The 26,030-nt window shown below is 44.7% G+C and overlaps 2 protein-coding genes across 2 annotated transcripts in view; one reads left to right on the top strand and one right to left on the bottom strand.

Moving 5' to 3' along the window:
• The window catches only part of hibch (3-hydroxyisobutyryl-CoA hydrolase), a 30,024-nt gene extending 27,861 nt beyond the window's left edge, over positions 1-2,163 (bottom strand). Inside the window, exons 1-2 of the mRNA XM_063006411.1 lie at positions 2,068-2,163; positions 552-594 (exon numbers count right to left, since the gene is read on the bottom strand). Of these exons, the coding sequence (XP_062862481.1) occupies positions 552-594; positions 2,068-2,099 (75 nt within the window). The 5' untranslated portion in view covers positions 2,100-2,163. The remainder of the gene's footprint in view (positions 1-551; positions 595-2,067) is intronic.
• A 1,838-nt stretch (positions 2,164-4,001) lies between these two features.
• On the top strand, positions 4,002-23,927 carry wdr75 (WD repeat domain 75). Its single transcript, XM_063006409.1, has 21 exons — positions 4,002-4,087; positions 5,771-5,900; positions 7,569-7,634; positions 7,731-7,833; positions 8,409-8,533; positions 11,111-11,181; positions 11,473-11,589; positions 12,700-12,788; positions 13,722-13,880; positions 13,981-14,040; positions 14,133-14,248; positions 15,367-15,542; positions 15,632-15,783; positions 16,797-16,977; positions 17,282-17,376; positions 17,496-17,591; positions 19,055-19,224; positions 20,496-20,555; positions 20,667-20,816; positions 21,669-21,757; positions 23,399-23,927. The coding sequence occupies exons 1-21, from the start codon at positions 4,002-4,004 to the stop codon at positions 23,613-23,615; spliced, it is 2,508 nt and encodes an 835-aa protein (XP_062862479.1). The 3' UTR covers positions 23,616-23,927.
• The last annotated feature ends 2,103 nt before the right edge of the window (positions 23,928-26,030 follow it).

Here is a 26,030-nt window from a genome sequence, read left to right as displayed (position 1 = left end):
TGACACTACGAGATTACTATTGCGAATCTGCGGCACCCGATACCAGCGGAGGATGCGCCAGTCATCTGTGATCGAGCCGTGGCTCACTAAGGGGAGGAGGGCATGGTGCGAGGGGGTTGGCGCAAGTCGCGCTGGGCACACAAAGGGGGGGCGTATGCCTAAAAAAGGTTGAAAACCCCCGATATAGAGATCTGTATTGTGCATGGAGAGCCACACACCGATCTCTGTTATCCCCCGATCAGCCAGCAGAGGTCCCCCTTTGGAATCCCTACGACCCTCCCTTGCCCGGACGAGCCAATTATATCGCTGAGCTTTGAATATCCTGGAAGGGTGCCAATCCAGCGCAGGGCTTCGGCTACTCCCTCCTCTGACACAGACAATCATGTCTGTGCGGACGCCCGGTTGGTCAGAACCCGGATCTCAGCACCGCTGCTCCACCCCAGAACAGCACTTTAAATATGATTAAAGGATTAAAAGTTGTGTTTTCTGTACAGGATGTTCGTAGTTGTCTTTACTCTAAACAGAATGTGAGATTTGAACATTTTGCTTACCATGTGTCCTCGTATCCTGTGTAGTCTATAGGCAGATCTCAAGCTACAACGAGACAGAAAAAATACGTTTAAATCATGAAGTGCAAGACGCTCATCATGTGAATGCAGCTTAAGAGTGCTGATCTGAAATGTGCCCTCACCCGACCTCAGTGCTCATGTGCCAGTTTACAGCAGCAATCTGACCAGGAAAACTTTTTTAATGATCTTGATAATGATTTGCGAAGCTATTATGTACGAAAATTACCAACGCTGAAGCTGATCTGCGTCAGTATGGCGTCTGAGCGCATGTATGCAATTGGATTATTATTACTCAGATTATTATTATTATGGAATAGAGACAGTAATGCTGTCAAAAACAGCTTTAAGATACTGACCACATTTCTGTTTTATTTTTTTAATCACTCATAATGAACTGTCCAGCGTATAAAATCTACATTCTGAATGTTGAACTGGTTGCTCCCGGTGTTAAGGTTCATCTTCTATACTGTTCCATATTACAAGGCCATAATCACAACATACATTGGGGGTAAAGGGGGGTACATTCCCTCATAATGCCCCCCTCAATATATTCATTCATTTATTCATTCATTGTCTGCTCTATTACCACTTTATCTTGGTCAGGGTCACAGTAGGTCTGATTCACCGGGCGAAGGGTAAGAAACACCCTGGATGGGTCACCAGTCCATCCCAGGACACAGGATTTAGTATCTCCAATTTACCTGACTGCAAGTCTTTGGACTGTGGGAGGAAACCGGAGCAACCAGAGGAAACCCACCTGAGGAGAACATGCAAACTCCACACAGAACACCTGGGAATCGAACCCAGGACCTTCTTGCCGTGAGGAGACAGTGCGGAGACTTGCCGTGAGGAGACAGTATGCACACCAACATACTAATGTCAAAATTGTAAATAAACAAACTCAACTCAGACTTTTAGGAGCAGTCACTGTTCCCAGTTGTTGATATGTCAGAAATGTTTTAGAATGACAGGACCTCCCCAAAATTAATCAGCAACCCCACGGTCTTGCTATTTTACATTAATAAAGCATTAATAAAGCACTTAGTAACTGGTGCTCACCACCTAGTATCTGGTGCTCACCACTTAGTAACTGGTGCTCACCATTTAGTAACTGGTGCTCACCACTTAGTAACTGGTGCTCACCACTTAGTAACTGGTGCTCACCATTTAGTAACTGGTGCTCACCACCTAGTATCTGGTGCTCACCATTTAGTAACTGGTACTAATATAGGTGCGAACATCATAAACATATACAGTAGTATGTAAAATCTGCACGTATAGTTAGTTTGGCTGACTCTCATACATTGCATACTACCGTACTAACTAGTAGGTGAACTCAGTACACTATTAAAGCCACCGCTGCTGTTTAGTACATACTCGTTAGTATGGTAGTACGCTGAATGTCACCTTTACTAACAACTCATCTCTAAAGTCAAGGCTTTATTAAAAATAAACAATACTTTTCACAATGTAATGACGACTTTATAATCTAACCTACCTTACTGTCTTATATAAAACAGTGAACGACATCGTTACTTATCGAGACTTAAATAATTGAGTCTCTGCTGCTACTGCTGTATGTCAAGCAGGTATATGAAGCGTTCACGAAGCTACGTCCAAATAACTCCATGAGTTCTATCTTAGTGCACTTTGTGGGATAAGATACAATTGCCGCCTGTACCCTATATAGTGCACTAGTTCATATGTAGCATATATTTGAGATGGCACCAATGACATGGCGGTGATTTTTGAGTGCTATTATCGCCATCCACAGGTCTGGATGAAAGTTTCTTCACTGTGACGGAGTTATAAACGATGTAAATATAATCAAATTTAATTTATTAGCAAATAGAGAACAAGCGTTTATTTTATATATTTCCAAACTTGAGACATTTTCTTATTACAAATTATATAATAAGCATTAAATCTGTAAAAGACTTTGAGCAGGTAGATCTGATCTGCTCAGCCAGTGTTCACCTATAATAAATTGAAATATAATACAAACTAATACATTCAGAACTTCATGTAATTTGTATACAAATACAGGTGTTTATATCTGTTTAATTTATTTTAACTTGTTAGCTTTTTTAGTTTGCACTTGTAAGGATAAATAACAATGTGGGATTTTTTAAACTCATATCTAACATATGGTAGAACATTGGAGGTCACAAAATGAAAAGACCTGGAATGCTGATTCATCTGACCACAATACACGTTTCACTGTGTGATGGTCCATCCTAGATGCCTCCAAGCCCAGAAAACTAGACGCCGCTTCTGGACATGGTTAACATAGGGCTCGCCCATGTGGTTATATCAGCTAGTGTTGAGTGGAGGTTCTTGATGCGGCGCCGTCTGAGGGATGGAAGATCACGAGCGTTCAGATTAAGCTCGCACCCTTGGCCTTTATGCACTGAAATTCCTCCTGATTCCTTGAATGGTTTAATGATATTCTGCACTGTAGAGGGAGAACATGCAAATCCCTTCTAATCTTTCTTTGAGGTTCGTTGTTTTTAAACATTTCAATCATTTTCTCACACATTTGTGGACAAACTGGATCCTCTGATCATCTTTACTCATCAGAGACTCTCAGCCTTTCCTGGTGCTGCTTTTGTACCAAACCATGATTACAATCACCTCATTATTAGCTTTAAATTTCCCCCGTCCCAACTTATTTTGGAATGTGTTGCAGGCCTGAAATGCAGGAATGGATGTTTATTAATAAATGAAATGAAGTTGAGCAGATAAAAGATGAAATATCTCAGATTCATCCTTTCTGACAGCAAATAAAAGTCAGCTGTAGCCTAGTGGTTAAGGTACTGGACCAGTGATTGCTGAGGGTCGCTGGTTCAAGCCCCACCACTGCAAGACTGCAAACTGTTGGGCCCTTGAGCAAGGCCCTTAACCCTCAATTGCTCAGACTGTATACTGTAACTGTACTATAAGTCGCTTTGGATAAAGGTGTCCGCTAAATGCTGAAAATGTAAAGTCAATGTCAGAAACTCTGTGTTTTTATTTTATTTACATTTTCCATCCTGTCCCAGTATGTCTTTTTCTGATTTGGGGCTGTAATATGAACTGTATAAAACATTGGAATTCTTTTATTTGTGGTTTATCAGTTAAATGAACGTTTTATGTACATATTTATGTTGTAATGCATTTTATAAAATGGGGGTATGTTATTATAACTAGCCTAGAGGTTAAGATACAGGACTAGTAATCGAAAGGTCGCTGCAAACTGTTGGGCCCTTGAGCAAGGCCCTTAACAATCAATTGCTTAGACTGTATATTGTCACAACTGTAAATGCCAAAATTGTAAATGTAAATAAATATGCTACATGCTAAGTTGTCGGAATACGGGTGGGAAAAGCACACACGCTCAGAGCGGATGTGACGTGTTTAGTTGCGGGTTCAGCAGGAGGAGAGCAGAGAAAGATGGTGGAACAGAGTGAAACACGCGTGGTTCGCTGTGGTGGCAGTAACATCAGCTATAGAGCCCCGATCATCACCGGTGACTGCAGGTATGATTATTAATAACATCCTGGTGTAGTGTGATTGTTTGTGTTTATAACACACACGCTGGTTATTGTGCACGTGTGTGTGTGTGTGTGTGTACACGTGTGTGTGTGTGGTTGCATGTGCTCAGTGTATAACATGCAGCTGCACCAGACCAGTTCATCTCAGTCACTGATCTAGTTTTATACATATATAATAAATATAGGTGGTGATAAACATTTAGTGCACTTCAGCTACACCTGCACACCTAGGGGGGCGTTCATGACATCCCATTTTAAGTTCATAGGTACTGTAGTAATTAGGGATGTAACGATGCACCACAGGACAGTTAATAACCGATTCAAAAATTCCACGATTTAAATCGATATGACATGTATAATGAATCGATATTCACTTTAAACAGCAGAGGGCGCTGGCGCTATTCACCTCGCCTGGTTGACGGCACTGGGCTATACGCCCGGTTGCCATATTCGTGGTTTTTCGGCCAAAAGATCCGTTCCTCGTGACGCGACGTAACACGATTTTCGCCGTAAGTCGGAACCCACCTACATGAGCACCTACGTCACTCACACTGCGAATGAACAACGCCGTCTTCCTCGTATAGCGCCGCGTGACGACGTATTCGTCCGCTTTGCTCTGCTCGCCGACTAGTTCCCGCGTGAACTGGCGACATAACCACGAAACCCCGTATGTCGAGTCCGCTGTAACCCGAGGACTTACTGTATTTTATTTCCCTTATTAAAGAGAAATAATAAAAGGAAACTTTGTCATAATTTGTGTTTAAAAAAAAAATCGGGAAATCACATCGGATCGTGGGTAGAGTGTATCGTTACATCCCCAGTATTAATAAGGAGTAATTCGGGTTGTTTCCCCCCATTCGCTGCTATAACAGTTTCCTCCTCTGGGAAGGCTTTGTACAAGATTTGGGAGTGTGTCTGTGGGAATTCGTGAGATCAGACACTGACCTGGATCAAGAGAGCCTGGCTGACCGTGTTCGTTCTGGTTCATCCCACAGGTGTTTGATACGGTTGATGTCAGGGCTTTGCCAAACCAAACTCACCCAACTGTGCCTTTATGGTGCACAGACGTGCCGGAACAGAAAAGGGCCTTCCCCAAACTGTTCCCACAAAGTTGGAAGCGTACGTTTGTCCAAAATGTCTTGGTACACTGAAGCATTAACATTTCCCTTCGCTGGAACTGAGGGACCCGGACAAGCGCCTGAAAACTACAGTATAACTATAGCATTATCTATCCTCCACCGCACTTCACAGCTGGCACAGTGCAGTCAGGCAGGTCACGGTGGGTAGCACTGTCACCTCACAGCAAGAAGGTCCTGGGTTCGATCCCCAGGTGTGGCGGTCTGGGTGCTGTCTGTGTGGAGTTTCCTCCGGGTGCTCCGGTTTCCTCCCACAGTCCAAAGACATGCAAGTGAGGTTTGACATTAAACTTGTGAACTGATGAATCTTGTGTAATCAGTAACTACGGTTCCTGTCGTAAATGTTACCAAAGTGTGTAAAAATGATGTTAAAATCATAATAATAATAATAATAATAAGGCAGGTCACGTTCTCCTGGCATTCTCCAAACCCAGACTTGTCCATCAGAGTGGCAGATGGTTTCCACTGCTCCAGAGTCCAGTGGCATCGTGTGTGAGGCGTTTCTTAGCTGAAGTGTTTGTGGGTTTTGCAGGTACCTGCTTTGCGCCTCTGGAGATTTGGTGAAAGTGTTCAGCACCAGTACAGAGGAGTGTGTACACATACTGGAGGGGCACACGAATCAGGTCACCGGACTCACCCTAAATCCTGCCAACCATCTTCAGGTCTGTTAGTGCTTCTTTACTTCAAGTTCTATTTAATAATGCTGCTACAAAAAACAATAAAATCATCCACATGTGAGCACCAGGCTCATACAGGCTAATGATAAAGAAAGTGAGAGAGACGTTGGCTCAGTAACCTGAAAGTAGTGGATGCTCATCAGTGACGGCGGTAGCCTAGTAGGTTAGAGCGTTGGGATATTGATCGGAAGGTTGTGGGTTTGAATCCAGGCTCTCCAGGGGAGCCGCACAATGGCTGACCCTGCGCCCTGACCTCGGCTTCTTAACCAGCTGGGATATGCATACAAAACATTTTGTTGTCCTTTACTCATGTGTCTGTATATATGACAGATCAAGGTGTTCTGTTCTGTTCTATTTGGGACAAATCGGAATAGCTAGGGAACAACACAGAACTGTTTGTCAATGATTTAGCTCATCATGTTTGCAAAATAATAGCTCACACCTCACAGTGAAGTATGCTGGTGGGAGCATCATGATATCAGGCTGCTTCTTTGCCAGAGGAAACATAAACAGGACAACGTACGGAGGCCTGTTGGTAGTTTTTCATTCTTATTTGAATCAAAGCTTAATCTATAGAGCATTTGGGACATAAATTAATAACATTAATCGCTCACATGATGTTCCAGTCTCACTCACCAACATCTCCTGGTTGGTGAGCAGGCACCAACCTGTCAATTATGTCCTATAACCCTTACAATTAAACATACTTTGTTAGAATGTCCAGCCCCACAATGCGAATTCTGCCAATGACCCATCACGGTTAAACACGTACTAACTGAGTGCCCTAAATACCAAAGGGAAAGACAAAAATTCTCAATAGCTAAACTTGGAAAAGCAGAAAAACATTTAAATTTCATTACAGTCACTAAATTAAGAATATAATATCAGAGACTACCTAACGGATACAAAGCACCCAGATCAACCTTTCCTGCCGTGAATGTAACTCACAAGAATAAACACGGCATTATTAGATAAGATAGATAGATAGATAGATAGATGATAGATGGATGGATGGATGGATGGATGGATGGATGGATGGATGGATGGATGGATAGATAGATAGATGGATAGATGGATGGATGGATGGATGGATGGATGGATGGATGGATAAGATTAGATGGATGGATGGATGGATGGATGGATGGATGGATGGATAGATAGATAGAGATGGACGGACGGATAGATAGATAGATAGATAGATAGATGATAGATAGATAGATAGATAGATAGATAGATAGATAGATAGATAGATATGGATGGACGGACGGACGGACGGACAGGCAGACAGATATGGACGGACGGACGGATAGATAGATATGGATGGACGGACGGATAGATAGATATGGATGGACGGACGGACAGCCATCAGAGACGACTTTTATAGGGTTGAGAACATGAAAGACTTGTTCGAGAAGATTCCTCCAATTAAAATTGTAATATAAAACAAATGATCTGAACAAATAATGATGTACAGTTTCAATATCTGTTTATGCCATAAATATAACCAGTATGTTGCTGATAAGGCAATAAACCCAAACAAACACATAATGTAGCAGTAGATGTTTGAATGAGCCTCAGTTAGTCCAGAACACAGAAGTTCAGGATCAACCTCTGAAGGGACTAAACCTCACTCACTCTTTATTGTGTCTGCAGGTCTATTCCTGCTCACTAGATGGCACTGTCAGGTTGTGGGACTTCAACGATGGCATCCTTATCAAGGTATGAAAGATTCAACTTGTACATTAGCTGGTCAAACCTGCTGGTACCTTAGAGTCAGAACCTGAATGTAATCGTTTGTCCTTTTTTTTTCTCCAGACGTTTATTATCGGACAACCGACCTCCTCCATATACGTCTCGGAGAAACACGCCGGAGTTATTTTCATCGTCGTTCCCATGGCGAGCAACAAAGGCGGCGGCGGTAGGTATCGGTGCTGATCTGTACACGGTAGCACAGATTCCACGACCAGGCAGGTTTCCTGCTGCATGATATGTCTGGAACATCTGGGAATGATGAAGGGTCTCATATCCGTCGTCCTGTTGGTGCAGTGTAACAATCTCTATGAGGATTTGTGAGCAGCTCCTTAGTTTACAGCATGGTTGTAACAACACACCTTGAACACCTACATTTACATTAACATTCTCAGCATATAGCAGATGCTTTTATCCAAAACGACCTACAGTACTGGGACAGTATACAGTCTGTGCAACTGAGGGTTAAGGGTCTTGCTCAAGGGCCCAACAGTGGCAAGCTGGCAGCGGTGGGGCTTGAACCGGCAACCTTTTGATTACTAGTCCAGTACCTTAACCGCTAGGCTACAACTGCCCACACTGTTTAGATAACACGTCATGGTAGGAACAGATGAAGACATAGCCAGTTCAATGTTTGGTTAAATGCTCTTGGTGCCCGTCAAGTACCCGGGTCTCTGCTGTACCGCTTGTGTATGCTGCTTATTTTTTACGTGTGTGTGTGTGTGTGTGTGTGTGTGATTTCAGACTGTTTCCAGTTGGTGGCTGTGACTCTCCCTAAGGTTCTGGAGCAGGAGGTGGAGGCGAGAGAGCTGTCGTCAGTGTTTCCTGATATCAGCTCCAACCCCGGTGCCACAGCCTTTGGCAGACAGGTACGGTGACGCTTCCGTGATCCAATGTAACTCCAGAGCGAAACGGGACGTCCGACAAGCTCATGGTCAGGTGTCCAAATACTTTTGGCCACTGAAAAGCTAGTGAGCACATTTGTGAAGTCGACGTGTGAACTATTTTGGACAAAAGGTGGGATGCTTAATTTTTCAGGGTGCTCACGTGGTTCAGCGGTGAAACACACTAACCTACCGACAGGGTTCGAATCTCAATGGCGCTGTTTGCCGGTCAGGAACACGAGAACAGTTTTAACCTATCCAGCCGGTGACACGGTGGGTAGTACTCTCGCCTCACAGCAAGAAAGGTCCTGGGTTCTGTTCCCAGGTGGGGCGGTCCGGGTCCTTTTCTGTGTGGAGTTTGCATGTTCTCCCCGTGTCTGCGTGGGTTTCCTCCGGGAGCTTCAGAGACGTGCAAGTGAGGTGGAAAAATTTGATATAAAATCGACCCACAATATAAAGATGAGATGAAATAAACAAACAGAAATGTAATACTTGTTTTACCATAAACCTAAATAAATGAATAAAGTAGATCTGCCGGTCATGGCCATGTCTGTTGGGGAAGGTGGGGAGCGTAGGGAATAGCCAAACAGCCTAAGGTGCACTAGTCGGTGCAAATCATCTACACTGACGGATCAAAAACAGAATCACGTGTAGGAGCAGCAACTTATACATCTGACTACCGACACAGCATACGCCTCCCCCAATACAGCTCTATCTTCACAGCAGAAGCCCACGCCATTCTCCTGGCCATGAATCACATTCAGATAGGCCCGCACAAGCTGTTCTTAATATGTTCAGACTCCAAATCGTCCTTACAAGCGCTGCTATCCCTCCAAACGGATCACCCAGTTATCTTCGAGCTCTTAGCTACAGAGAAAGAACTGCCGAGAGTCCACGTCTGGTCACGTACAGGCAACGACAAACAGACGACCTGGCCAAGAAAGCAGCAGAAAAACACAGATCACCTGGTGCTATGTCCCACCCACCGATGCCCTCTACACAGTCAGATTAAGACTTTGTAAGAACACACGGCAGGAGGAATGGAATCGTAACACGGCTAACGAACTGTACGGCATCAATTCACGACTCGACAGGACCGCTACCCAGTATCCAGTAAAAACGACACGACCAAACGGTGTTCACGAGATGCCGTATAGGACGTTCAGCCCTGACGCACAGACACCTTCTCTTGGAGGAAGATGCGCCAAACTGTTAGTACTGTGGATCACAATTGACAATAAAACATATTTTGATAGAATGCCAAGCCATCGACGATACCAGAAAAATATTTTACAGAGACACTAATAGGGCTGTCGCGGTGAAAGAATTTCCCCTTGTGGTATTCAGCGTGGCTCAACACCGCGGTATGCGGTAATATCGCCTATTTTATTTTGTTTTTAAAAATTACTTAATTGATATGGATTTTAGAGCTATATAAACAAGCTTTACTGTTAGGCTTTATAATGACAAAGATGAGACGGCTTTAAGACCAATGAAATGCATGTTTATTGTTAAATACAGAACAGAGCTAAGATGCGCGTCTTTACTCTATTAAAAAAGGTTTAAATTGATCTTCTAGCCTAGGATAGATATACACTGTGAAAAGTGTTTAGGCTAAATATTTTAAATGCACATCTAATCAAAATATGATAATAAAAAAAATAGAATAAAGAATAAAGTCTGTAAGACCTTAAACCTGCGTTATCATGCGCGCTAGAAAAACCAACATGTTCACCTGATGTGGTTCCAGAGAGGATCTGAGTGGGGTAGCGATGTTCCCGGCGGCACTAACAGTCTCTCTGAGTGTGTGTGTGCTCGTTACACTAATACACACGTGTACTGTACCTGCATGCGACTTTACAGAGCAGAGGAAATCTAGCCCGGTTATTAATGCGCCACTATTAACCATCTATTTAGTAGCTATAATAAACATAACAATATAAACTACATTTCAAGTTATTATTCGTTTCAATACATTTTTATTCAACGAAAAAATACATATTAACCGTCATTAAGTGCTTTAGTACGCCGAGGCTGTTTAAATATAGTCTAAATTACAGGTATTTTATTGAGTGTGAACTCGATTTGATCATTAATAAACTTGCCTATAATTAATGTTGCCATTGTTTACATTTTAAAACACAAACTCTGACACTCAGCAGCAACGCATGCGAACAGGTTGCGGGAAAATGTCGCTCTTAGCTCATTTTCATTATGAATTGATTTAACATTTATTACGCCCGAATGTAAGCGTATAAAACAAGATGGACTTTGCAACAAAAAAACAAACAAAAAAAGGTGAACATCGCGGTGTTGCGGTTGCTTGGCATGCCCTGCGGTTAGCGCGACAGCCCTAGACACTAATATGAAAGACCTCTTCGAACGCAATAGCCCACAAAAAAATCCTGAGTTTGTTGAATTACCTAAAGATTAAAAGCCAAATATAGTGCACTAACTTTCACTTTGCTTAAACTTGGTTTTGAACCCACCTCTAATGCCGAAAATACTGGAGCTGTGGAAGGAAGAACAAACTTAAATAATTCCTGATTTATCTGTTCGCAGGGGGAATATCTCGCCTCGGCCAAGGGTCTCCATCTACACGTGTTTTTCTTCAGGACTCAGAAGACGTTCAGGTAAATCCGGCACTAACCGCACGGCTGCTGCTCTTTAACCGTGCGCGCACGCTAAGCATGATGTAGCTGTTCTGGTAATAGCTCCTCTGAGGTTACGGACGTGCTGGAACGAGCCCGGGCCATAAGTAAATAAGTCATGAGTGCTTATTTATCCACCTCAGACACGAGGCCTGGTGTTTTCATGTTGCTCTAAGCGTGTAGCGTTTCAATCACCGTGTACACTGTTCTTAAATGAGACACGACCGATTTGCGGGGCGGTGTTAATGCAGTGTGTATTTATTTTTAATAAAGGTTTTCTCTGAAGTCCACCGATAAAAAAGGGGCGAGAAACGCCTTCACCTGTATAGCGTGTCACCCTAAAGACGACTGCATCGCCACCGGACACGAAGACGGCAAGATCCGGCTCTGGTGAGTGTCCGAATCGAACGTTAAATATTAAAAAAGCCCCAAAATATAACAAGAGGATAAAATAAGCAGCTCGAAACGTAATACCATTCGTGCCATAAACTCAGACAAATGTGTTAAAACCCAAATTAATCAATAAATGAGTCGTTAATTGTACAGGTTTGTTAACATAACGTACATATATAAGTTTTCAAATGTCATTTTGCCTCGTGCCACGCCCTCCCAATTCCTTGTTAAGCAAACGGAGCCAAAAAGGGCTTAAGATTTTCAAAAAAACAATATTATATATAGTGTATTACGTCTATTCTTTATAATTAAATCAATAATTAAACAAATACAAATCATACAATCAATCACAAATCCATTTAGATTGAATGTGAAGGGTTAAATGAAAGACGCCTCTTTGTCGCCCCCTGTTGTCGCTAGAAAGAACGCCGTGTTGTGATTGGTCAACTTACATTTACATTTTGGGCATTTAGCAGACACTTTTATCCAAAGTGACTTACAGTACTGTGACAGTATACAGTGTAAGCAATTGAGGGTGAAGGGCCTTGCTCAAGGGCCCAACAGTGGCAACCTGGCAGCTGCCCTTTATTGTTACTTGGCCCTGGGCCTCTAAATTGGTGGGCTTTGTTCCGCCCGCCGTGCCAGCTACGATATCCGTCTTTAGAGCCTCGTGTGCATGACCGTCATGTGTTTTGAACTCACTTAAGAGTCACAGTTCTATACAGCTTGTTAGTGATTGATTGACTAGGCCTGTTAGTATGGGCACAGAGAAATCACTGTACCATGGTTGAGTCTCTTGCCCAGGTCTGTACGAGACAAGAACTAATCCTTTCACCTTTTGCTGAGATGGTCCAGATGTGTTCTAAGAACCACCAAAATAATCACAGGTCTGCCTTAATTAGAAGCTGCTGGTTGATTGTTAACTGTCGAGCAAGCTTTACATCATCATGGCCTGAATGGCAGCTCCAGAATGCTTAAGGGTTTAGAACCTTGATCAAGAGCGCATCTGTACCTCTTTACGACCTTCTGATTAATACAGTACTGTTATCCTAAACTGCTGGGTCATAGTTTATAGATTAAATTTAACATTTATTTTCTCTTCCACAGGAGAAACTTCAATCAGAAGAAGGAGTACACCTATTCCACCCAGCACTGGCACCACAATGCCGTCAGCGCCCTGTGTTTTACACCAGAGGGTAAGACAAGTGTTTAGATTACGGGGTGTTTTAGTTAGTGCAGCCATAAATTTGCGTCTGGATAATTAAATTGATTAGAAAACCAAGTCATGAATCCAAAGAACTGGCACCTACTGTGTCTGCAGGCTCTGTCGTGCACCATAAGCGGTCAAACACACATACTGACCGAATGTATGAGATACTGCCAAGACAGAAGGAGGTTTGCTTTGCCGGACGCTATCGGAGAGCTTTGATGGAACACACAAACAAACGATAAACTACATGAGATTAAACCAGAAACACATTATGGAAACCGTACATTCCTGTTGGCAGACGTGAAACCCCTGATCTGGACCACTGGGCAAAATAAGGTCCAGATTTGTAGACCGGAAACAACAACGGACACCTATCACTATCGCTTCCTGCCATGGAAATGACCCACAGTTTATTACCTTGGCGCTTGGATCAGTACAACCAGGGCAAGGATGTAAAATAACATCTTTGTGTATTTTAGGGACCACAGAGGCGCCAGTAATTTGACAATCTTGCCAAAAAAGCTTGGCATGACCTTAAAACCTCCCTTGGTTGGCTATCTGGTCAGTAAAGGCTTTGGTCAGTTTGTTAGGTCACTCTAAAGGCTCCAGAAGTGTTGTTATGAATTTGATGGATGGGCGACCATCTCTGCAGCAATTCCTACTGCTGAGTAAAAGGCGCATGGCGACACGTCCGATGAGATGAATTGGAACCCCAATCACTGGGGTTAATACTGTTCATACAGTGAAACGTGAGCCGCCGAAATATCAGTCCAGGCTTCCATGCGATCTTTGATCTGGAGTCCCACAGGGTTCGGTACTCGGTCCGCTTCTGTTTTCCATATACTCTCATGGGACCGACATTCAGCTTCTTGATGTTTGTTTAATGTGCTCACGGTGTCTCCTGATCTCTCACCCGCAGGTACGCACCTGCTGAGTGGCGGCGTGGAGTCTGTGCTCGTCCAGTGGCACTGTGCCGAGGTCAACGAGAAGGATTTCCTTCCTCGACTGGGCGGGGCTATCTCGCACATCTGTGTGTCCCCCGACGGACAGATGTACAGCACCAGCCACTCGGACAACAGTAAGAGCCCCGGTCGAACCCCATCACGACCCCCTCGCCCTTCTTTTTAACAATCGGCCAGTAATACCGTTGTTGAATCTCTCCTTTCTGATCCCTACAGAGATCACGATCATCCACTGCAGCTTCCGGGTGTCGGCGGTGATCCAGGGCCTCGTACGCGGTGTGTACTTCACCGACTTCACCGTGACTCGGCTGAAACACGCGACCTGTAACCCGACCTCCTGTAAACCGAAACCGTCTCCTGTCTTACAGGTGACAGCGTTTGGACCGACCTGATGATCGACCCCAGGAGCAGAGCGCTGGTGCTGAACGGGAAACCGGGACACCTTCAGTTCTACTCTCTCCAGCGCGACAAGCAGCTGTACAACGTAGGCGTCCATATACTTACTTTTCTTTCCTACAGGGATTGTTTAGGATGGAAGGAAAGTTTCCAACCTTGAAAACTAAATAGGAAAACTCTCTGCTCTTCATTCCCGCTCGGAAGGTTTGTTCCGACTTGCTCACTGTTTCTGTTCACTATTTTAGCTCACAGTGCGAATCAGAATAATAAACGGTGTGTTTATTTATTTTTTTATTTTAAGCTTATTAAATATCAGCTGAAATAACTAAGCCTGATTCGTGGCTGAGCTGTTGTTGCACCTTGATCGTTTCACTTTACAGCAGCAGCACAGATAGCCTGACTGTTCTAGCACGGTTCTCTGCCGTCTTAGTGTGAATCTGAGCTTTAATCGGCATCAGTTTGGAATAAGCGTCAGATCCAGGGTTACAGCTCCACGTGTATCTGTGTTTATCTGGATTCTCCTCCCTGTTTCACTTTTAAACTTGTGTTACAGCTCCAGCTTCTGAGAAATGGTGAGAATCAGAATCAGCTTCTCCCAGAGTCTAAAACGCTTCTGGTTGAAAATAAAGCTTAACGTGGTTTAATGTAGTAAAAGAAGGAGACAGGAGCACTAAACTTCTCTTCATTATTACTGCTCATAAGTTCGTACGGCCTGAGTCGCCTTTACCGCCTCGTGTCAAACGGTTCGTCTCATTGGAGGAGCTTTGGAAAGGTCAGCAAACTGGGTTCAGTCAGGTGAACTTTGAGCGGCGCATAAACCACACTCCATAGGAAACATCGGATTTTGCCGCTCCTCATGTGAATGCGCCCATGGGGTCACCAAGTTCTTCTGTATGATCTGTTATGTTGCTATCCAATCAGATGCATCCATCCATGTAATCTCCAATAGCTGAACCCACTGATTAGGGAAGGCGTCTCAATAGTGTCGAGCCAGTAGTTAATCCCCCGGTCCCCGTGTGTGTGTGTGTGTGTGCGCCCCGTAATGGACTGGCGACCTCTCTTGGGTGTTTTCTGCGTTTCACCCATTGAATCAGACCCACTGTGACTCTGACCAGGATAAACCGGTTGTAAAACTGATTAATAATCAGGTTATTATGGACGCTTTGGTAAACCCATAATGATCTGTATTAATTTCTCTGCGTGCAGCTCGACATCGTGCAGCAGGAGTTCATCTACGAGGAAGGACTGGACCAGTTTGACGTGGTGAAGGCGGCGTTCGACGCCAGAGGATCCTGGCTGGCCACGGTGGAGGAGAGAGGCCGCAAAACCTCAGACCTCGAGTTTTCCCTGAAGTTCTGGCGCTACGACGAGAAGGCTCAAAGGTAGACGCACGAAAATCCCGAGTAATCCACCCAGCTTCTATCGTTAAAGTGTTTTTCCTTACCGAGCCTCTGTGTTCCTTCCTCTGTAGCTTTGAGCTGAACACCACCATCACCTCTGCCCACCATGACGGGATTACGGGCGTGTGCTTCAGCCCCTCCGCAGAGACCACCATGCTGGTGACCACGGCTAAAGACGGCCAGTTTAAAGTCTGGCTGCTGGGGTCAGACTCCGACAGCGAGAGTGAGTTTTACCCACCAGTGTGTTCTGAGTTTTGTTTTGTTTTTGGTAAATGTGTGATTATTATACCGTACAGTTACTTCATTCTAGTACTAATACTGCTAATACACCGATCAGCCATAACATTAAAACCACCTCCTTGTTTCTACACTCGCTGTCCATTTTATCAGCTCCACTTACCATATAGAAGCACTTTGTAGTTCTACAATTACTGACTGTAGTCCGTCTGTTTCTCTGCATGCTTTGTCACCCCCTTTCATGCTGTTCTTCAATGGTCAGGACCACCACAGGACCCCCACAGAGCAGGTATTATTTAGGTGGTGGATCATTCTCAGCACTGCAGTGACACTGACATGGTGGTGGTGTGTTAGTGTGTGTTGTGCTGAGAGTTTTTAAATACCGTGTCCACTCGCTGTCCACTCTATTAGACACTCCTACCTAGTCGGTCCACCTTGTAGATGTAAAGTCGGAGACGATCGCTCATCTATTGCTGCTGTTTGAGTCGCTCATCTTCTAGATCTTCATCGGTGGTCACAGGACGCTGCCCACGGGGCGCTGTCGGCTGGATGTTTTTGGTCGGTGGACTATTCTCAGTCTAGCAGTGACAGTGAGGTGGTTAAAACCTCCAGCAGCGCTGGTGTGTCTGATCCACTCATACCAGCACAACACACACTAACACACCACCACCATGTCAGTGTCACTGCAGTGCTGAGAATCATCCACCACCTAAATAATACCTGCTCTGTGGGGGTCCTGTGGGGGTCCTGACCATTGAAGAACAGGGTGAAAGGGGGTAACAAAGCATGCAGAGAAACAGATGGACTACAGTCAGTAATTGTAGAGCTACAAAGTGCTTCTATATGGTAAGTGGAGCTGATAAAATGGACAGTGAGTGTAGAAACAAGGAGGTGGTTTTAATGTTATGGCTGATGGGTGTATATGCTTCTGGAATTGGCAGACTGGTCCTGCAAGCCCCCCTTATGATCCTAACTCGAGTTCTTTTGTCCATCCTGCAGAGGAGCAGGCCTCCTGGTCATGTGACTTCGTGGGCAGCTACCACGGGCTGCGTCCGACCGACGGCTGCTTCTCGGCCGACGGCTCCCTGCTGGCCGTGAGCTTCGAGGAGGTGGTGACCGTGTGGAACGCCGACACCTGGGGCCTCCTGACCACGCTGTGCCAACCTCCAGGGGCCATCAGGTATAACCTACACCTCAGACACCCTAATTAAAGCCCTAAAACGACCTAGGTGTTAAAAATGAATTGGGATTGAGTGAGTGCACTGACGGTGCCACCCTAAACCAAGGATGGGGAACAAAAATCCACAAGACAAAGAGCTAAGATGTTACTATATCCTGGGAGGCATGGTGGCTTGGTGGGTAGCATTGTCACCTCACAGCAAGAAGGTTCTGGGTTCGATTCCCAGGTGGAGCAGTCAGAAAACTATGACCCCTTTTTGGGGTGAGTATTGGAATAATCTGAGATCTCTGATCTTTTTCTTCAGGGATCTTTGTTTTGGTCGACTGAGCTGCTCGAAATACCTACTTGGCACCACCACCAAGAACCTCCTCTGCTGCTGGAACCTGCTCACGTGCACCTGTGGGTATCCAAACCAGACTGACCTTGATTGAGTACATGTGTGTGTGTGTGTGTGTGTGTGTTCAGACGTTTGCTTTGTCGGTGCAGCTGTGTTGACTGAACCTTTGCTTTCCTCGTAGTGGAATGGAGCACGGCGATGGACGTGTGTTTGCTGCGCCCTGACCCCCTGTCCGAAAACGTGGCGGCTTTTTGCCGCCACTCTGACGACACCGACCGTAAGTATACGTGAGGACGCACCATCGCCGCCACCATCGCATTCGCCTCGCAGACTGGTTCGTGTGGAGATCCGTATCGAGCACGGAGAGTCGCGCACCGATCCCCGCTATCCCCCGTCTCCTGTGCAGCACCATCGATCAGCCAGCAGGGGGCGTAATCACAGCAGCTATGAGGAATCCCTATGGTTGTTTCTCCCTCTGACCAGCCAATCGGTGTCTGTTAGCAGAGCTGAGATTCGCCCACCTATAATAATTTTCTAGCATCTTATAGCTGTTTTAATATAAGGACGTCACATGTGAAACCATAAACGTTATTATCATTAATTTTGCAGCTACTCCGTGCGAGAGAGTAGTAAGCAATAAGGCCTGGTTTGCGGTCGCTGTTCCAACTCGTCCCAAGTTGTCGAGCTGTGTTTAGGACAAATGGGCGTCCACACACATACGATCGATCGCGCTTGGGGAAGGGAAGGTCGGGCGGGGTGTCTTCCCGCTGCCTGAGGATATGTCATGTCGAGTCAAATGTATTTTATATAATAGACGCTGTCTTAAAGCAACTTTACAGAATCCGGGACCAGCAGACCGAAAACTCCTGCTGAGCAAGCCGAGGGCGACAGTTGCAGGACAAACTCCCTTATAAATACAGGAAGGAACCTTGAGAGGAACCGGACTCCTGGAGGAAACTTTAAATAAATAGGATTTACACAAATCATACAAACACAGAATTAAATGGAACTGAAAGTTAAACCTAGCAAATAATAATAATAATAATAATAGGAGTTCTTAATTGTTTAGTCCAGTCTGTGATAAAGTCCGTCGTAAGTTCTGGACATTTTTGGTGGAAACACACCAGGTCGCCGTCACATCTAGTAGGAGCAGCATTGTTGGCACTGCAGTCTTTAACCTCGAGAGGGTGAACAGGTTTCCGTCAGAACAACAGAAGATGGAGCTACAATGTGAAATCGTTAAGGGTAGCTCGTTGTGATCTAAAAAAAAAAAAAAAAAGGGGGTGCAGAGAAGAAAAATAATAATTAAATAATCGCCCCCCTTGTGGAGGTTTTATGTTACATCTTGTAAACCACAGTGGGACCAGATTGTAGTTCTGCACTGTGTGCTGGGATTGCCTCCAGCGCTGAGGAGGCGTCGGGCGCTCCCTCGTCATTCATCACTCAGAATTGAGGCGCCTCAGTAGGAGCATTTTAAGGGAGCTCAGGATTTAGACACGCCCTCTTCTCGGGAGTGTAGGATGATGTAAAATGCGTCTGTCCCTGTTTTCTGTTAATGTGGGGACTTGGTCGTGTTTGTAGTAATAATACATTCAGTGTTTGTTTAGCTGACCGGACATCGATTACAACGCGTGTTTAATCAGGTGAACGAACACTGATATTACTGGAAAGCATTTGTACCGAAAGGTGAAAGGTCACTATTAGAAATCTGTGTTAATCCAGTCCTCCTGTCCTGTGCAGTGTTTGTTTTCAGACCCAGCGAGCGTCGTCCTCTGTTTACCCAGAAGGCCGTGTGTTCGGGAGGAGTGCAGCGCTGCGTCTTCGCCCCGAGAGACGAACCTCTGGACAGCTGTGACGAGAGGTCGCAGTGGCTGAACAGATCTCGGCTCTACTTCCTCACCGAGCGAATGGTACGAGGTTAAAGCGCGAGTGGTAATGAGGGACGAATTCAAATCAGAGGGTCGCTGGTTCAAGTCCCGCCAGTGCCGGATTGAAGCCCCTTAACCCCTAAGTGTGTTTGGTCACGTTTGTACATTGCTTCGTGATAAGCACGTGCGAAATGTAAACAAGCTTAGATCCGGGTGCCACAACAGTCTGTGTACGCTTGCTCACCACCTCTGAGGCCCGGGTTCGAGTCTCAGCCGTGCTATCAGCCTGGTCGGGCTCTCTACAGACACAATTCCGAGCGAGGAAAGCCCTAGTAGGGCGTAAAGGGACAACTGTTGTCTGGTCAGGGTACAAACTTTTAGTCATGCGTGTTCAGGCGGGTCTGTGGTTCTTCTAGGTCACGCGGTGGGTCTGGGTGATCGGGCGAAAGACAGGAAACACCCCGGGCAGGTCGCCAATCCATCACAGGACACACACTTACTGTATATGAGCTACTAAAAATGTGGGCAATTTTTCAAGCTTCTATTAGCCGTGTGAAAGGAAACCCACACAGACAAGGGGAGAACATGCAAACTTCACACAGAAAGGAATTAAACCAAGACCCTTCTCGCTGTGAGGTGACTGTGCTGCCCACTGCACCACCGTGTCACCAACATAGGAACCAACGTTTGACAATGCAGTGGGTGGTAATTGGACATGTGTGTGTACCATCGCGTCAGGACTGTACAGACAGGAAACAATACCTATTCGTGTCCAGAACAATGACGTATAATAAAAGAAACGATGCTTACATTTCTCACAAACAAAAACAACTAAAAATGCATTTACAGTGTAAGATCAGTATAAAAGGACACCAACTGACCAGGACAAAGAACTAAAATACTCACCTGACCTGCCATGGATGGAACCAGTATAAATAAACGTGGTAGTAATAAATAAATAATAAACACCACATCTCATGCAGTCCCTTTTCAAACCAAGTGTAATAAGCTGTACTAAGTCTATTGTACTGAGCACTATTTTGGAATACTACTAAGTTTAAGACTTTTTAAATGTAAATGGTGTTTCGTAATGTTCGCAACGTACTTTATCTGCTCCAAACAGGTTTTTAAATTATTATTTAGATTATTAGTGTGACGTGGTGGAGGGAGTTTCTATTTTCAGTAGAATGACCTGCCGTTTTATTACATTTGTCCTAAACAAGCTTTATTATTCTGTAGACTTGGTAGAACGTATCGGCCTTGCACTTACCCTACAGCTCGACCCGAATCCTGACGTTGACTTTTTTCCGCAGGATCTGCTGACCTTCAATACGAAAGCGGAAGATGAACGAACCCTGAACTCAAAGAATCGGGTCAGCACGTTCTCTTAGCACTCTCTGAAGCGTAAACGTATTTAAGTGTTTGCTGTAACCACGCCGGAGCAGCTTTGGGCTGAGTAAACGTTGTTTTTCGTGCGTTTTCAGCTCCTGGTGGACGAGAGCGTCGCCGTAACTCCGTTCTACCTGCTGCTGGGTAAACACAGACAGCAGAAGGAGGACGAGAGGCTGCAAACTGCCAGCGGTCACATACCTGACGGGGATCAGCTTCATCGAGGATCAGTCGCCATCAAAGAGGTTCATGATCGATCCTTTTTTTTACAACATGCACAAGATAAGTCCAAAAGCGAGTCCAAAGATGCAAGAACTTTCATCAGATTTCTAAAAACGTCCTCGCACCCCTGAGCCGACATCTCAAGCTCGCGAGTTCAGTTCTCCGGGCGACTCATATTGGCTCGCCTGTGGGTGGGAGCGCCGCAGGGGTTCCTCATAACTGCTGCAGTTACGACCCCCGCTGCACGATGACTCTCCATGCACGATATGGATCTCCATATGAACCCGCCTTGTGCACACGTGTCGTGGGGGGGGGGTGTTAGTTACGGCACTCCTCTGTCAGGAGTGGAGGTCTGCAGCAGAGGTGAAATACGTTTGGGGAATTGGATATGACTAGACTGGAAGGAAAATTGGGGAAAAACAAATAAATATGATACAAATAACTAAAGAACAATAAAAGAACCTTACAGTTGATATGCCGTTACATCCATACATCCATACCATAAAAATCCTCATTTTAAAAGTGCACCGTCAGTCAGTGTTGACTGCAGACCTGAACACAATGTACTTGGTTCTGTGTGGAGTTTGCATGTTCTCCCCGTGTAAGTGAGGTGAATGAGGGAATACAAAATCGGCCGTGATGGTGTTCGATATTGAACTTGGACTGATTAATCACGAGTCACTTCATTTGCCACCCGATTGAGCCAGTAAGTAAATAAATAGCCACAAATAACATAAAAACACCCGAAGACGACGGTTGAATTGCCTTAACGATGTGATCCTGATTGCTTTCCGTTCACCGGTAATACTAAACTTGACCGGTCAATCGTTTGGCCGCGTTTCTTTACGTTTTAACGCGTTTGTTTTCGTTTTCAGTTGCTGCACACTCCAGCTCACGTGCTCCCCGCCGCCTCGTACCTGTGTTCCATGTTCCTGAGCTCCCTTCTCATCTCCAACGGAAGCAGGTACAAAAGCTATTGTTAGTGCCGAATGAATGTGGATACGGTCACATGAAACAGGAGATGTGTGTGTGTGTGTGTGTGTGTGTGTGTGTGTTCTGCCGAGTCATGGTGTAAGAAGTGCTGACTAAGCACGACCTGTTTTTTTAAATCAGTTCTGTTTGCCGAGTGTCACGTGTTAGACATCAAGTGCGCCTTTTGCAACAGTCGGTTATTGTCCGAAATTTACCCTGCAGCTGCTCCTGATCGCTGTGTTTACATCATAACCTTCTATTTTTATATATTATACGATATTTTAATTAATTTCTTTATTTATGCAGATGTTTGACTTAATTAGTCTTGGTTTAATATGGTGCAGTATAGATTTGTAGTCAATAGGTCGCTGTAAGCATTGTAAGCACTGGTATGGTTTCTCTCCAGTGTGAGTGCGCTGGTGTCTTTTAAGATTACTCTGTTGATAGAAACACTTTTTACACTGCGAGCACTGATACGGTTTCTCTCCGGTGTGAATGCGCTGGTGGATGATGAGATGACTGATAATCAAATCTCCTCCCGCAATGTGAGCACTGATATGGTTTCTCTCCTGTGTGAATGTGTTGGTGTTTTTTGAGATGATGGCTGAGCTGTTTGTCGTCCCTTCCTCGAGCCAATCGTGTCCATGCAGACGCCTGATTGGTCGATAGCACCGCTGAGATTCGAACCCTGGATCTCCAGACCTCAGCAGTAGCGGGCTATACCCGTCCCCCATACCCGGATCTTTAAAACTTTAAACACTGAACAGACACAGATCTTCTTTTACACGTCTAGATTTTATTGCTTATGTTTTTTAGTACCAGGCTCATCCTGGTCAGGATCGCAGTGGGTCCGGAATCCCTGGGCGCAATGCAGTAACACGCCCCCGACACATCGCCGACCCTCGTACACAGCGACCTAATACGCCATAGCTCATCACTGCTGATTGTTTTAAGGCACAATTTGGAATCCCAGCAGTGCTGCTGACCTGGCTGGGCGTCTAACGGACGTAATTGGCTGTGTCTGAGGAGGAGATGGTCGGATGGGGTTTTTTTCTTTCTGGTTGCTGGAGGACCAGGGTTTTCCAAACAGATTTTTACCGTGACCCCGGCGATGTGAAGACCGCTTCAATACGAAACACAAAACGAAGCGTAATATAATAAATATAATTAATTAAAAACGATAGCAGTCTGGTCCCACTGTGGTTTACAAGATGCAACAGAAAGCCTCCACAAGGGGGCGCTCGTGTACAAACTTTTAAAATGAGTTTATTTCTTATTAGTTTTTTGGCTCATGACCCAGGGTTTGAAAATCCCTGACGTACAGCATAACGAATGTCTCTCTGTACGCATTACCCCTCTGTTTGGGAACACATCACTGGCAGGTGAAAAGAAGTGGCCAGCTCCTATGGACCCTTGTTCTTGGCCATAGCGGGGTGGTGCAGGCGGCAGTGGAACTACAGTGGGGGAAAAAATGGGAACAACCGGATTGTGAAGAAAAGCTAATGAATTATCAGATAAACTCGATTTCCAGCAGTCCCGGTCCACTGTGAATAAGTTTGTGAACCCCTGCCTGTTCTCGTTCGATGTGTGTACCATGAGGGAGACCGTCTAACCTCCTCGTTCTTCTGCACAGGGACGATAAGGAGCCCTCGGAACAGGAAACTCGGAGCGACAAAGCGGAAGACTCTTCAGAGGAGGAAATGAAAACCAGCGTGGGTCAGCAGGAGGTTCGGACGCTGGGCTCGGTCGTGGAGGAACCTCTGCGGCTTTCCAAAGCCGAGGAAAGAGAACTGAGGAGGGTCAAGAAGAGCGATTTTAGCTGGGTCACCACCGGGTTCATCGGGTCTTAGCTGCCACGTCCTGACACACGACCACCCCGGACAGTCGACTAAATAATATAATAAACCCGGTCATCTGTACAGCACAAGAACTAAACTGAGAGCGCAAACCCGGTCTGTATGGACGCCCAACCAGCCGATAGCACCACTGAGATTCGAGTTCCACGTCTCAGCACTCGTGGGCGAACCTTTATCTACAATGTTGTGAAATGTTTGTGTTATATTGTGTAATATTACAAAACCGTCTGAGTTCCGATTCATTGATTCCTTTTATCTGCGTTTGTTAACTTTTCTACAAGTAAAATACAATCGACAACAAAACGAGAGCGAAGTGAATTCTGACTCTATTCTTTCATACTGGCTGCTTGTTTTTATGCATTTTCCCCCTCAGTTTTGCACCCAATCTAGTCATATCCAATTCCCCGATCGTATTTCACCTCTGCTGTTGCAGATCTCGGTTAATGACCGAGGATTTTTGGTGAACTATTATAAGGTTAGAAGGTAATCTGCACCTACAACAGTATTATCATAGATAGTATAGATGATACAGATAATATAGATATATAGTTTAGATAGATATAGATAATATACCAAGGGAGTCTGTAATGCTGTTGTTTGTGAGCACTGTCGCCTCACAGCAAGAATGCCCTGGGTTCGATTCCCTGGTGAACCCCATGTTCTCCCCATGTCTGTGTGGGTTTTCTCCCACAGTCCAAAGACATGCAGTCAAACAGACAATAAGTCAATGAATGAGTAAATATTCCTCCTGCAATCATAATAGTGTTTTTTTCATTGAGTTCTTTACAAATTAAGACACTGGTTGCCAAATAAAGAGGAATTAAATATTTAACTACAGTGGTACCTTATAACTTGAACTCAAAATCTTTGGAACTTGACGCCTTCATAGAGAAATTTGTACCCCTAAACTCGACATGTATGCGACTGTTGCTTTGTTCGGCGCTCGGCTTGAGCGGGAAAATATCATCAGCGTGTGAATCTGAGCTGAATCTGCATCAGTGTGGAATAAGCGTCAGATCCAGGGTTACAGCTCCACATGTATCTGTGTTCATCTGGATTCTCCTCCCTGTTTCACTTTTAAACTTGTGTTACAGCTCCAGCTTCTGAGAAATGGTGAGAATCAGAATCAGCTTCTCCCAGAGTCTAAAACGCTTCTGGTTGAAAATAAAGCTTAACGTGGTTTAATGTAGTAAAAGAAGGAGACAGGAGCACTAAACTCCTCTTCATTATTACTGCTCATAAGTTCCTCCACTAATCACATTCCTCACTCGCTGTTTTACTACAGTACGTCACGCTAAGCTTTGTGCACCGCCGTCACACTTCATAGGAAATAACAGCACAGCATGTGAATGCGCTGGTGCTGAAGGGAATACGGTATTCCAACATCAAGCATCTCCAGCATTAAGAAGCATCAGGAAACAATAAAGAAGTAAAACTAAAGTGCAGCTTTTATTGTATTTCAGTGTGTTTATATTATATTTGTGTTATTTTCAGTGTTTAAGTGTCAAAAACAACCTCATTATTATAGATGAGCCTAAAATATCTGCAGCTCCACGGGACCATGGATGCATTAACAGGTTCTCCAAACATCCTTATGAGGAAAAATACCTCGAAACTCAACGTCTTTCAATCCAGAACCAGCTGACGTTTCAAGGTACCGCTGAATTTAAAACTGATGTTTTTGTTCATTTAGAAGAACTTAAAAAGGAAAAAGAGAAGCGTGATGTTTGAGCCCTGATGTTTCAGCATTTTCCCAGGCAGGTCAGGAACATTCAGTTCTGGATAATAAAGTGCATTTAGCTCAGTTGTGGACAGAGGTACAAAGCTCCCCGTTTTTTCGGCTTTTGACTTGTTATAACAGCTCAGAGTTTAAAGATACAGCTGCGACTTACAGATTATCCAGAAGTGTCGTTACCGCCCTGCTGTGCTGCTGCTCTTTTGTTTGCGCACCCTCTGGAGTTCACCGAGTTTGTCCTGAACCGACTGTGAACTCAGTACAAGTGTTCTGACATTGGAATGTAGGTCAGTACCACCATAGATGTTCCTACAAAAACAGGGTTCCAGATTTTCACTTTGTCCTGGTGGATTTTCTTCATTAAGGGATGAATTATTTCTGTTCTGTTGATTTTGATTTTGATCACCTTTGGTCCACCGCCACCCGTTCGAGGGTCCATTATTTCTGTCATATGATTTTTATTAGCACCAGTTCTTTTATGTAAGCTTAAAGCTTTTTAGTGTCGGTCAGGCCTCAGCGATTTTCCACTTTCTCCGTAACTTCTACAGCAGCACGTCTGAGAAACGTAATAAACATTAATAATAAAGTGGACATTTTATCTTATCTCTAACTCCTTTATCTCAGACTTGTGTTCAGGAGAGCTGACTTTGTTTTTGAATTTCCCATGATGCTGT

The sequence above is a fragment of the Trichomycterus rosablanca genome, chromosome 12 (assembly GCF_030014385.1).
Source record: "Trichomycterus rosablanca isolate fTriRos1 chromosome 12, fTriRos1.hap1, whole genome shotgun sequence".
Lineage (NCBI taxonomy): Eukaryota > Metazoa > Chordata > Actinopteri > Siluriformes > Trichomycteridae > Trichomycterus > Trichomycterus rosablanca.
Note: the sequence above shows the minus strand (reverse complement) of the source record. Positions and strands in the feature narration are given on the sequence as shown.